The sequence below is a fragment of the Phocoena phocoena genome, chromosome 11 (genome assembly GCF_963924675.1).
Source record: "Phocoena phocoena chromosome 11, mPhoPho1.1, whole genome shotgun sequence".
NCBI classification, from domain to species: Eukaryota; Metazoa; Chordata; class Mammalia; order Artiodactyla; family Phocoenidae; genus Phocoena; species Phocoena phocoena.
In genome coordinates this window covers 25,187,649-25,201,804 of record NC_089229.1, presented here as the reverse complement: position 1 = coordinate 25,201,804, position 14,156 = coordinate 25,187,649, and the positions used below count along the sequence as shown (strand labels likewise).

At 38.2% G+C, this 14,156-nt stretch overlaps 1 protein-coding gene across 1 annotated transcript in view; it reads right to left on the bottom strand.

The window, feature by feature from the left end:
- The window catches only part of CCDC38 (coiled-coil domain containing 38), a 40,866-nt gene that overhangs the window by 458 nt on the left and 26,252 nt on the right, over positions 1–14,156 (bottom strand). Inside the window, exons 7-12 of the mRNA XM_065888150.1 lie at positions 14,089–14,137; positions 12,191–12,260; positions 10,501–10,652; positions 9,078–9,213; positions 3,956–4,161; positions 1,748–1,841 (exon numbers count right to left, since the gene is read on the bottom strand). Coding sequence (XP_065744222.1) covers positions 1,748–1,841; positions 3,956–4,161; positions 9,078–9,213; positions 10,501–10,652; positions 12,191–12,260; positions 14,089–14,137 — 707 coding nt within the window. The remainder of the gene's footprint in view (positions 1–1,747; positions 1,842–3,955; positions 4,162–9,077; positions 9,214–10,500; positions 10,653–12,190; positions 12,261–14,088; positions 14,138–14,156) is intronic.

Below are 14,156 nucleotides of genomic sequence, written 5' to 3'. Positions count from 1 at the left end.
CTAATTTCTACTCCATTGGTTCGAAGAGACCACTTTCCTCTGCTAAGCAACAGCTGACTGGCATTTAAAAATCCTGTTAAACAAAACCCTGAGAAAACCATGTACTATTTTCTTAGGCACTAGAAATCCTGTTGGCTCTTGGTCCCACCAGGAGAGGCTTAGGGATACCCCAGTTCATACCTATTTATTCTCTCTGGAGCATATACTCAAGTATATCATACTAATCTTTCTCTTTGAGTCTTTTCTCCTCCTTCTTATTCATTCATTTATTTTTTGTTTTGCCTTTATATCTGAATTTGTATAAATTAAATGGATAAGAAAACTGTTCTGTTAGACATGAAATTTGATGGGACATTTCCATTGTGCCTCAAAAGGGGCACCAACCCTGTGTGTGACTGTCCCCTGCATTGTAGAATGTTTGACATTCCTGACTCCAGAGAACTAAATAGTACTAGCAGTCCTCCCCTCATTATAACAACAAAAATATCCTTAGAGGACTGGAATCCTTGAATTCCTTTCCTAATGTCATATTTTTTCCCTCACTGGTGATGATCTCCTTTGATAACCTTTGTTATTAATTTCTGTCTGAGAAAATTGCCAGTGATGAAATGTCCTCTGAAAGAGTAAAATCTTCTTTCAGAGGTCTTCATACATTGTTGACTTATCAACATTCTTTCTCCAATTTTCTTCCAGATTTAGTTTTCATTCTCATTTTTAGTCTGTTAATTCAGTAAGCATTTATTGAGTGTCCACTATGTGCCAGGCATTGGGGATACAAAGGTCATAAAACTCATTCATGGTCTAAAAGGAAAGATGGATATATTAAAAAATAATCACTTTAATTTGGTGAGTTTAGTAAATAATAGTATATACATATAGCAGGGTGATGAATGATTAATTCTCTCTTAGAAGAAGAGAAGTTAGAGTTGAACTTCTCAAGAGAAGCAGAGTTGAACTAGATAAGTACAGACCCTTTTAAAGATGAAATGCTTATTTAAATAAAATTAATTATCACTTTTTGACATAGTACATATTAACAGTTACCATACTTCAGAACTTTAAGTACTTACCTCAAAGGCTGGTTGTGAGGCACAGAAGCATTCACTATAGGTTAGCTGTGACTATGGTGAGAATCAATGTCCATATTAGCTTTGCAGTTAACTATGAGATTGCCTTCCTGGAATATACTTCAGACTCTAGCTCAGAGGAGGGAGAGTGGCATATAGAAACAAAAGGCCCTTCACACCTAGGGGGAGTCATAGACCGCATGCACTCTGTGACTGCCCAATTCTAAACTTATTGAACAGGTAGTCTTGAAATATGAAGAACCTTGGCTTCTGGTCAGATTCTGCTGCTAAATCTGAAGTGACTCTGGGTAAATTATTTTAACTTCAACTATAAGTCTCATTATTTTTACAGTGTGAGGATTAAAAGACCCTTCCAGTAATATGTAATTCACTTACTATTATTTTTTTAATTCTCTAGTTTCATGGCACCTGAAGCTAAAGAAAAAGAGGAGAGGGGAGAGGTTTCTTTTACCAAAAAGTTAGTCTAATGGAGAACTGTAGAACCAGTAATTTGAATCATTCTAAAAGTAGCAAGGAACCAGAGAGAGATCAATTTAAGCTGTTAGCAATCTTACTGAAGTTTAACCTGGATAAATTAGATGAGTTAGGTATTTTGTTTTTGCACCACAGAAGCCCTCACACATTGATGTAGTGGAACCTATCAATAACAAAACACAAACCTTTTTCTTTGGTTGTGCTCCTGCTCTTTCCAGAGCAGTTTTTAGCCTTTCCTCCTGGTGTTTTTGTTTTTCTTTCACTTTCTGTTCACGCAACCTGTCAAGAGGGGAAGACATTGTTCTAACTATAAATCACAGAAAGTAAAAAAGACCTACATCATTACTATTTGGTAAAGAATTATCTAAATATTATAAAGTTTCCTTTAAGGTTAAATGAAAATAATACTTCATCTTCACCCAAATCTATGGGTTTTGAATATTCAGGTGAAATTTCAACAACAAATCCTGTTTGTGTTGAAATAGGAAGAAAATGCATGCCACCATTTTGGAAGAAGTAAAATCTATCCAAATCTTGGTCTAAAACAAGCACCTCAGCAAAGCTTTCTCATCACTCCATTTACAGTTCGGTACTTCGCAGTTAATCTGTATGGCAGCCACTTGCATTAATTTCCAGCTATTTCCCCCTCTTTTTAAACCTTTTTACTGAAGTATAATGTGGAGAAAAGTACACAGATCACAAGTGTATATAGTTCAATGGATAACCACAAAAACATACTTTCCAGTAAATCTTTTTGAATGTTATCCTCAAATTAAGGCCAAGAAATAGTATTTGTCTTTGTTCTCTTTAGGGTTGTTATGAAGATAAAATTAAATGAGCTGACTTATGCAAACTGTCTAGTCCAATGCCTGGTACAGAATAACCACTGGACAAGTGATAGCTTTTGTATGGATGTATATAATTATCAATGTAACATTCACTGAACATTTTTATGCAAAATTAGGTGTTATGTTAGGTGCCTCCAAACTATGGGAAAAATCCAGTAAAATTCTCCTTTTGATAAGAATGATAAGTAATTGGAATTAGGTTCATGTATCACTACTGGAAATAGTAGTAATTACAAGATGCAAATGCTCTTAGTATAATTAGTCAAAGGTCATCTTCTGGAAGGAGTGATTTTCATTTATGATTTCTTAAAAATATTGCTTCATATTCAATAAAATCCCATCAGGATCACCTTAATATATTCTGGACTTTGTTTTTATATGGAGGAAACCATATCCCCCCCACCCCAGTAATGTAAGCAGTAACAAAGTATCTAATATTAATGGCTACTCTTTGAGTACTTACTATATGCCAAGCATGCTTTAGCGCTTTTACATAGATTATTTAATTTAATCCTCACAACAACCCTGTGAGATAAGTTCCATTATTACTGCCATTTTACAGATAAGGAAACTGAAACTTAAGAGAGGTTGTGTGGCCTGCCTAAGGTCACAAAAGTTGTAAATGGCAGAACCTGGATTGAACCCAGGCAGGTCAGCTCTAATGCCCATGCTCATAGCCATAGTTCTAGTATGCCTGCCAACATGTTTTTTTGCTATAACAAGAACATTATTCCACCTATAAGCATTCTCTATATGCTACATTATACTAGGGATCATATTATATTTATAATAATCATTGCCTCAAAGGTAGTATGTACATAAAATCCTTATTTAACTTGGTATGGAAATTTCTAAATCAGTGGATTCTCCGGGAAAGGCCCCAAGCTAGGCAAAGATGTGGGGACATGGGGGCTGGGCAGGGGTGGAGGTGAGGGTGGTGGTATGTGTTCCAGGGATGACAATCTTCATGAGATTATCTTGAGGAATAAATGAGTTAATGAGTAAATGTGATGTATTTAAGTGTTGGCAGTTAGGAACTGAGGAAAACCCTCATTACATGGCTCTAACTTTCAAACAATTCCTTCATTGATTGAGTCTCCCTGTAGTTTTCCAATGAAAGGCTCCTAATTCTAGTCTTGGGCCCTTCACCACAAGTATAGTTCTCCTTCTACATTTATAGCCCTTTGAAAATTTTCATGTAAGTAGTGAATATTCACTCTGAAAATTCACTTTTTCAGGCTAGAAGGACCCCTTGCCCATCCGAAACTATGTCATTTGCCCCTGATGAACTCTTTCCTTCACAGTGCTCGTTTTACCATTGATAACGAGATATTTATTTCGTAAGAATATGGATGTTATATGTCTCCACACTAAATAATAGCTCCATGAGGAGGGCAGGGCTGGGTTTGATTCCACTGTGTCTCTATATGGCGTATAATAGAGACTTGCCATATAATAGACTTCCTTAATGTGTGTGGAATCCAAGCAACAACAGCTTCTCATTAAGTCTTTCACTACATTTACATCATAAGACAGTGACTGTACTTTTGCCGTCGTTCTTTCTGTTTCATCCTTTCAATTGCCTCCACGTTTTCTTTGGGAATGGATTCAATGAGATCACTCAGTTCCACCAGGCGAGACTCTACTCTTACCAGCTTTTGAACTGAGTTGAGGCTGCCAACCTCAGCATCTCCAATGCAGACTTTGTATACTTGATTAATTTTTTTACTAAGAGAGTCTATCAGTTTTTCCTGAGGTTGAGAAGAAAAGGAGAGCAGAAAACATAAAATTTCATTACTATTTTATTGTTCATTCAATAAACGTAAAATTCCCTTTTACTATATTATAATGAAAAAGGCTTTTATGTTCTTCTAAGTATTTCCTTTTTTAAAAGAAAAACTTTAAAACAACATAGAACAGTAAGAAAATGCAGCATTGAATTTATGTTATAATTTATAGTCAGATCATTAGTAACACCTTGGATTATTTTCTTTAAAAATATTTCAGTCTAGGTATAAAAAGTAACTTAATAGGACAGATTGTCTTTTTGCTTGAATGTTTTCTGTATCATTCCCATTCAAGTAGACACTACATAAACATTTTAAATCCTTTTTTTCCCCACTCTAACACATTTCCTAGCAGCACAGTGTGTGAGCTCCCTTTTTTGCCCTTACTATTCTAATTTGCTAAAACTATAATCCTGTATGATAGTTATTTGCATACATGCCTTATCTCCCCTCCTAGACTGTAAGCACCTGGAAGGCAGGAGCTATTTCTTATTTTTACACTTATATCTAAAGCAGCACCTTGCACATAACTGTGCACTTAATAAATGTTTGCTGAATAAATGAATGCATTCTCTAAGGAAAAAAAAAGTTACAAGCAAACAGATTCCTAAGCTGGCCTATAAAATCTTTTGAGGAGTTTTTTCATTCTCTCCACTGGGAAGCCATTCTAGTACTCCAGTCTAAGCAGAGGCTTAGGCCAAACCTTGCTGATCCCTGTACCTGGCCACTGTGCCATTTTAACTGTTGGTAGAGATGCTCGAGCTTGTAGGTAACATGTTTCGGGACCGTAAGGAAACTTTTTGTCTCTCCACTGTGTACCCGGCATTCGCAGATAAAAGGATCTCAATAAACTGGGCAAAGTAAATCGTTCTCCAGGTAGCATCCTGCCCCCATTCCTGCTTCTGCTCAGGAAGATGAGAATCACCATAAAGCCAAGGACAAATAATCCTCAAGACAGGTGTAGCTCCAGGAGCCATGGGAGACCCCTCCTGAAACCACAGACTCATTACAGGGCCACCAACACTTAATTACAAGTCAAGATCTGTTACCAATAGTTTACTTCAAACAGCTTGTCTGTCCCACCTTAGTTTAACAAGCTTTCTGATGGTCCTGTTTGCCATAAAGTCCCCCGTTTTTCTTCTAAAGTAACACTTACTGTATTCCCTATTTATATTTAAAACATGCTTCTTCTAGGAAATTTGGAGAAATACAAAATAATGTAAAAGGAAAAAGTAAAAAAAAACAAAAGTCCTATTTGCCATAAAGCTTCTTTTTTCTTTCCCTTTCTAAATAACATTTATTGTATTCCTATTTATATTAACACATTCCTTTTAGAAACTTTAGATATATAGAAAAATATAAAAGGAAAAAAGTATAACTCATCAAGGGGCTAAAATATTGTACTTGGATATGGAAAAAAATGTATATTCTGAGAAAACATCTTTAATATGAGAATGATTAGTAAGTTGATGGAAGTTTTGTGGGGAAACCTCTTGAACGCTTAGAGCTTTAGAGATGGATGGGCAGCGACCTTTCAGCATATCTTGTTTTCTTTTTAAGTTCTGCCTGTCAAACAGGAGAGGAAAAGACAAGGAGAGATATTTTATTAAGATAACAAGTTAAGAACAGTGTAAGAAGTAGGATTGGGGAATGAGGTTAAAGAAAATACTCATGTATGAAAAAGATTGAGGGCCTGGCCCAACAGAGCAGAAGGACAAGGAAAAAGGGAGCTCAAGGCACAGGCCTACAGATGACAGAGAAGTAAAGCATCAGTCCCATCCCTGGAGCTGCCACCAGATGGCGGGCCCAGCCCAGAGCACCTCGGAGGAGGGGCAGCCAAGAGAGGCTGCAAGAAGTGGGAGGAGATGCTGCTTCCTGCTGTGTAGCGGGACAGGATCGGGACAGGACCGTGAAAGGCTCAGAATACTGGGTACGAACTCTGGATGCCTTCAGCAGTGAATGGGAAGTGATCTGACCAGAGCAATGATCAGGAGAAATAGTTGTATCAAAACTGGATAGGCGAGGGCTTCCCTGGTGGCGCAGTGGTCAAGAATCCGCCTGCCAATACAGGGGACACGGGTTCGAGCCCTGGTCCGGGAAGATCCCACATGCCGCGGAGCAGCTGGGCCCGTGTGCCACAACTACTGAGCCTGCACTCTTAGAGCCTGCGAGCCACAACTACTGAGCCCATGTGCCACAACCACTGAAGCCCGTGCACCTGGAGCCCGTGCTCCGCAACAAGAGAAGTCACCTCAATGAGAGGCCTGTGCACCGCAATGAAGAGTAGACCCTGCTCACCGCAACTAGAGAAAGCCTGCGTGCAGCAACAAAGACCCAACACAGCCAAAAATAAATAAATATTTTAAAAAAAAAAACAAAAAAAACTGGATAGGCGAGGGGGTAGTGTCTAGATGACCTTTAAAGTCCTTTCCAACTCAAGGATTCTGTAATTCTAATCCATGTTATGTTCTGCTGAGTTTTGACTATAAACAACTTTTGCAATTGAACTTGATTAGCTCCCTGTGCCCAAGAACGATAAAATGAGAGATGAAGACGTTCTGCAAATTGAACAACGGAATAGCTTACATTCCATTTCATGTTCGATAAACAAACAACTGCACAAAACAACATGTATGAATCTCACAATGTTGAGAGGAAGAAACCAGACAAGCCAGACATATTACATGATTCCATTTATATAAAGTTCAAAAACATGAAAGCTAATCGATGGTGAGAGAAGTCAAGATAGTGGTCATCTTGGGTGTATGGTAGAGACTGGAACGGGGCATGTGGGAGGCTTCTGGGGGTGGTAATGGTATGTTCACCTTGAGGAAATTCCTTGAGAGATAAACTTAGGATCTGTGCATTTTTCAGTATTACATTATAGTTGAGTTTAAAATTTTATTTTAAAAGTAAAATATTGAATCAAGGAAAAATGTTTTTAGGGGATTAAGTACAGTTAAAGAGTGTGGAAATTTTGAAAGAATAAAATACTCATAGCTCCAAAATACCTATGATAATTTATGAATATTAAAATTAGACACAGCTATGCTTATTCACTCATAAAGGATTATGTTTTGCACATTTCAACATATGAAAAGAATGGGAGTGGGGAAGCTGGAAAATTCTTAGAAAAGAATACTTTCCCCTGCCAATTGTCCTGCTCTGCCTCTGCTTCTCTGCCCCAACATTTCACATTTTTGGGAGACACTGTGAATTATTAGCTCCATTTTCCCAGAGTATATAATACATGGATGCCAAAATTACACTTGTGACCCAAATGTCATAGTCTTTAAAAAAGTAATTTTCAGATCAATTCTATCTTCTCCATTTAGGGCTCTGGTTGCTTCAAAGTTTGAGTATTGAAATGCCACTTTTTTTCATAGCCACCCTAAATTTGGATGAAAGGGGCTTGGTGGAGGGCACGGGGAGATACCACTGATATTTACCTGACATTTTTCATGTTAATCAGTTTCAGAATTATTTAAAACAGAATTGAAGGGTGGAAACAACCCAAGTGGCTGTCAACAGATGAATGGATAGACAAACTGTGGTATAAAAATACAGCGGAATATTATTTGGCTGTAAAAAGGAATGAAATTCTGACACATGCTACAACATGGATGAACCTTGAAAACATGCTAAGTGAAATAAGCCATAAACAGAAGTCCAGATACTGTATGCTTCCATATATATAAGGCAACTTTATAGAGACAGAAAGTAGAACAGAGGTTACCAGAAGCTGGAAGGTGGGGGAATGGGGAATTATTGTTTCATGGGTACAGAGTTTCTGTTTGGGATGATGAAAAATTCTGTAAATAGATAATGGTGATGCTTATATTGCGAATATACTTAATGCCACTGAATTGTACGCTTAAAATGGTTAACTTGTAAATTTTATGTTATGTATATTTTACCACAATTTAAAAAAAGGTTTAAAAAAAACCCCAGCATTGAAGAACTGAGAGGTGGCTGTCATCACACTTCCTGCTCTGGCAGTGCACAGTCCTATCCCCTCCTATCTCGGGGTGTTATGCCACCCTAGGAAATGTGGGCTGTGAAGGAGCCATAAACAGGTTTGTCTTTTATAACCCTGCCCACCTATGGGCAGGGGAGCATAGTCATCTTCTGATAGAGTCCCCTTAAATCTACCTCTGTTTGAAAATCAAGTTCATAACTATAATTGTGATATTAGTCTCACATATGAGTTTTGAATTTTATTCATTTGAGATTTTTACAAGAAAACCAATGTTAGCTGGAGTTTGTTATGGGTCTTAAAACTAACCTAATCATTCATTCAACAAACATTTATTGAGCACTTACTTTATGAGGACACTAAACTTAGCAGACTAGATAGGGTAAGACAATCCCTACCCTGGGGTTTGCATGGAGCTGGGAGAAACCAGCACGCAAACAGATAAGCACACGTGGATCTATGCAGACCCGAAAGAGGCCACAATCTATTACAAGCTCACTGTTGGGAAGATAATTCCTTTCAGTGCTGGTTCAGTGATTCCTCTGTTAATTATTTGCCCCTCAAATTAATACCAAAATGATCACAGGTAGTGAACTACTGCATATGTATGGTAATATGTATACTGACTAAAAGAAATGTATTTATAGGCGGGGAAATCTCGGCATCATACTTTGTAATATTTTAAGAGAACTCCAATGCCAATTTGAATGCTTTCTATCTACTGTGTAAATTAGCTATTACATATTGACAAGGTAATTATTTCCAAGCTGCTTTGTGGGCTCTATCATCAACCTGGGACTTGTGGTTTGCTTTAATTCCCCTATTCCAATGCTTAATACACAGGGAATGCAGATTATTAATATCATGAGCCAAAATAAACTTACTACAGGCAAAGAATGATTACCTGAGCATCTGAATTACATTCTCCAAAACTAAATAGCCTGGACCTTAATTCCAGTTCTGCTGCTTTTTCCTCTTCTCTTACACAGTTAGCCTTAAGCATTTCCTTGTGTTCCAAAAGAAACTCTATGTTGGTATTTCTATTGCAAAAGAAGAAAGAGACCCTTGTCTGTAATTTGTGGTTTAGTGAAATAAGCCATCAGTCAGGAGCTTTAGCACTCCCTCCAGATCGTGTGTCAACATCCTATGTCTAGCAAGCCAAATACAAGTTTATATTTTAAGACATTGACAAAGTACATGCAACTTTTCAGGTTAAAGTGAGAAAAACAAATGCACAGATGCTTTTTAACTTCCATCAGGAAGCATTTTTCTCACCCCACCCCCACTTCTGTGGTTCCCCCGAGTCCCCCAAATAGAAAGCAGCAGAGCTGAGGTATCGGGAGCCCAAGCTGTGTGACCTAGTATGTCAGCGTTCTCAAACCTGGCTGATAATCAGAATATCTGAGGAGCCACTGGGTAAAGTACAGACTCCTGACTACTCACTTAGAGATTCTGATATAGATCCCCTTTTCCTGCCCAACCATACCCACCCCATCCCCTCAAATCATATTGTCAGGGCGGGGGCCCCATACACTGAGGACTGGGAGAGAGGAGACAAGGATTAAAAGGATACAGTAGTCTACTGGGTGGTTATGAGATTATGGTTTTAGGTTCTTAACTTATGAACAAGTTAATATGTTCCAAAGTTCAATGTAGTTTGACTTAACTATTTAAAATGATTGCTGTCTTCTGATCCAGAAGACTCTTCCCAAAAAAGGTTCTACACATTTTTAGAATGAGTAGATATAAAGATCTATTCTCTGCAACTTGAAGCTATTTTCCAAAATTGTAATCATATAAAATTTTAGAGTAGAAAGGAATTTTGTGAGTCATCAAATCCAGCCTCCTTCCCAACAGAAATCCTTTTTTATAGTAGCCCTGATATATCAATATGTACATTATAAAATGATATATTTAAGTCACACACACAAAAAACTTTTGCTGAGAGTCACAGCCAAGTAAAATGCATTTATTAGCATTATCCAAAGCACGAATTGATTAGCCAGATGATAGCATGAAACTGTATTGAACAAAAATTAAGGCAGTAGGTGACATTTCAATTCTTTTTAATCTTTTAAATTGTCTTTTATTATTGCTAGCTAGGAAAATATTTTGACAAGTGAAAGTAGGGACTAAAACTAAAGCTAGTCTATTCTGTGTAAATACAACTTCTACCTTTTCCACTCTTCAGTGTAAACTATTATTAACAAAAATCCCATCCTAAATCCAGAGAGACCACAAGGAAGGGCCATACATAAATGAGTTGGACTTTATCTCTGGTTAGAAATCGGTTAATAGAATAAGTCTACTTGTTTTTAATGACTTACATTTTATCCTGTATAAGTTTTTCTCTTTTATTTACATCTTCAAGATTTTCATCTACATCTTGGGAGTATTGTACCAAAGTAAGATTCTGCTCTTCCAGCTCTGTGAGGACCTGAAGTAACTCTTCGGGTTCTTTGAAATAAAGTTCTGGCTCCTAATCAATCAATAATGAAGAATATAATTCGCTTAAAAACGTGCTACCTGTGTACATGTGACATCTAGGAAAAAAACAGTGGGGTAAAGGAATACCGTTCTGATTATGAGGGAGACATGGGCAGAGGGTGACAAAGGAACCTATTTCCACGTGAGAGCTGGCCTTCAGGAAGAGAGCACTTTGGGTGTTGCGGGGAGATGAAGGTTATTAGAGAAGGGGAAAAGGAAGAGGGTGAGGAAAAGAGAAGGAAGAAGGGATGGAGCAGAGGAGGAGGCAAGGGCAGGAAAAAGGGAAAAGGCAAGTCTACGGAAAGGTAAGGGGAGAGGAACAGAAGAACGAGAAAGACAGGAGGCTAAGTGAAGGTCATTTTCTCCCCACATTTTAATGATTTTCTATTTTCCAAAATTTTAAGTATAAGTTTATATTACTTTAAGTAAATTTAATTATTAGCAAGATGACTTGGATATTTGCACACCCATGTTCATCATATTTACTATAGCCAAGAGGTGGAAGTAACCTAAATGTCCATAGACGGATGGATGGGTAAAGAAAATGTGGTATATCCATTCAGCCTTAAAAAAGAAGGAAATCCTGTCATTTGCTAGAATATGGATAAACCTAGAAGACATGAGGACATGAGACTAAGCGAAATAAGCCAGTCATGAAAAGACAAATACTGCATGATTCCACTTTTACGAGGTATATAAAGTAATCAAACTCTTAGAAATGTAAAGCAGAACATGGTTGCTAGAGGGAGTGGGCATAGGGGAGTTGTTCAATTGGTGTATAGTTTCAGTTTTGCAAGGTGAAAAAGTTCTAGAGGTCTGTTACACATCAGTGTGCTTATAGCTAACGCTACAGTACCGTACACTTAAAAATGGTTAAGATGGTAAGTTATGTTTTCTCTACAATTGAAAAAAAAAAGACTTGGATAAGGTATGTTATACATAATACATGGATGGTGTTTTCAAGTGTTTTTCATTCGTTTTGAGTTTCTGTGGTTGTATTTAGGATGGGGTTAGCTCAAAGTCAGGGTTGTAGCCATACAGGGCTGTTTTGTTGAAGGTCAGTTTATCTCACAGTCCAGCTACCCAGTATACCTCAAGCCCCAATAAAATGATAAACAGTTAGAAGGTGGTTATTTTTACAGGAAGACTGTAGATAATGTATATCTCCTAAATTGTTACCTTCTTACAGACCTTTATTTATTTATTTTTAATTTTTTTTTTATCTTTTGGCCACACCGTGTAGCATGCGGGATCTTAGTTCCCCGACCAGGGATGGAACCCATGCCCCCTGCAGTGGAAGCACGGAGTCTTAACCACTGGACCACCAGGGAAGTCCTGACATTTATTTTTCATTAAATGTCTGATGACAAAGATGAACTGTATATAACTGGAGAACAGTATCAAAATCATATTTCCTTCTGGAAAGTTGTGGAATATTTGGAATAGGACGTTTTAATTTCAAAAGAAGAAATGAGCATTTATACTTTTCACCAAACACAATTTTTAAATCAAGAAAGATAATCTGGTTACCAGATCATAGTCCATATCATCATCTAAAAAGAATTCCAAACTGTCTTCTGAACTGATACTTTCAGCTCGGCTGTAAAAGAAAAAGAAAATGCCTGATTTCTGAGCCACTTTCTGTCAACAGATTTGCTTTCATTTCTAAATTGTCTTTGGAACCTAACTGTGACATAGTTCTTTTCAATAGCCTGTTTAGCCTTTTAGGGAATTGCTGATTGCAGGAATCCATGGTTTCCATGAGTATGCAAAAGAAAATCAGATTCAGTCCCAGACAAGGGTGACATATGCAAACAGACCACAAGGAAGGGCCATGCCACGTGATACCAATTATTTGAGGTGCATCTATAAAATTTCAAATTTTTAAAAAATTTAGAAAAGGAAACACATGACAATCCACATTGCTACATCTGCTTTGTCCTTTTTAAGGCAGTCTTCTTGAGAAACTAAACATGTGCTCTAGTGCTCAAAACAAAACGTGTGTTCCAAGTAACACAATATTTGTCTTTTTAAGAGTAGATTTTACCTTTTAAAATATCTCTGATCAGGCTGAGGAAATGTTGGTTGGGGGTGGGTGGGTGATGAGGTACATCCTTAAAGAATAATTATATGGCTTGCAAGGTGGCTCTGGAAAAATCCTTTAAGAAGGATAAATTGAAAATGATTGGAATATTAAAAGGGGCAGGGACTAAGGAGAGAGTAAGGCGGCTGTTGGTGTGATCTAGGTAAGTAACACTTTCAAGTAGAGGGTAGTGAAGATGGGAAAAGTGAGTAAATGGGTGGGGCTTGGGAGGAGAATCTAGAGATGCATGAAAGAAAGAATTCATGGGAACCAAGAATAGAAAGAGCTACTGGGGCCAGAATAGAAGAGACAAAGATGACTCCAACGCTTGTAGTTTGTGAGCCTGGAATAATGGAGGTTGCACTAACAGGAAGGAAAACGGTTAAAGGATGGGGTAAGAACAAGATTAAGATCTGCTTTGTTCATGTTGAGTTTGAGGGGACAAAATAACCTACGTGGAGCTGCCCGTTAGGCAATCGGAAATAAGTTGTAGGAAAACTGAGAAAGGGCCATAGAAGTAAATGAATATTTGGGAAACATCCCCTGAGAAAGCATTTGGTACTGCTGTCCATGCCACTCTTCTTGGACTCAGTGATAGCATTTTCTAATCAATCTTCTCCCACCTCTCTGATACTCTTTTACCTTTTGGGGTTCCTTTTCTTTGGGTCTGTGGTTCCTCAGCCTTCTTGCCTCTCATTCTAACCATTCTTTTGGGCTGATCTTATCCTCTCTCACAGATTCAGCCACTGCTAATATACTGACTCTCACATCTCTCTCTCCTTCTCTTGAGCTCTGGACTTCAATGGCCAGCCTCTAACTGGACACCAATATCCACTTGGGTGTCCCCTGGGGAGCTCAAACACAAAATCCAAAATCACACTCCCTATCCTCCTGCCAGGCTTGCTCCCCTTACTGTGTTCCCAATATCATTGAATGACAATGTCATACACGCGGTTGCCACACTAGAAATTTGGGAGTTATCTGTGCACTTTCTTTTCCTCACACTTCCCCCAAAGTGTAGGGGACGCCTGTCAATACCACTTCCCTGATGTGTCCCACAGCCTTTCCTTCTTCGTTCCCGCTGCCACTGTCTGGTTGAGGCAGTCCATTATCTCCCACCTGATGAACTGTGACAACAGGCTCCTAACTGGCCTGTCAATTTAGGAGTTTCATCTCTGTCCATTTTATTCTTTAAAATACCACCGTATCCAATTTTCTAAAATGCAGATCTGATAGGGTCTCTGTCACACACTTGCTAAAACCCTCAGTGGCTCCCCAGGGCACTTGGAACAAAACATAGACTCCTTTGGATGGCACCACTGCTTCCCTGTTCATGATACAATACCTATTTACCCCTCGAGCCTCGCCCACTTGCACCCTGCGGCCCAGCCATTCTGAACAGAGCCAAACACC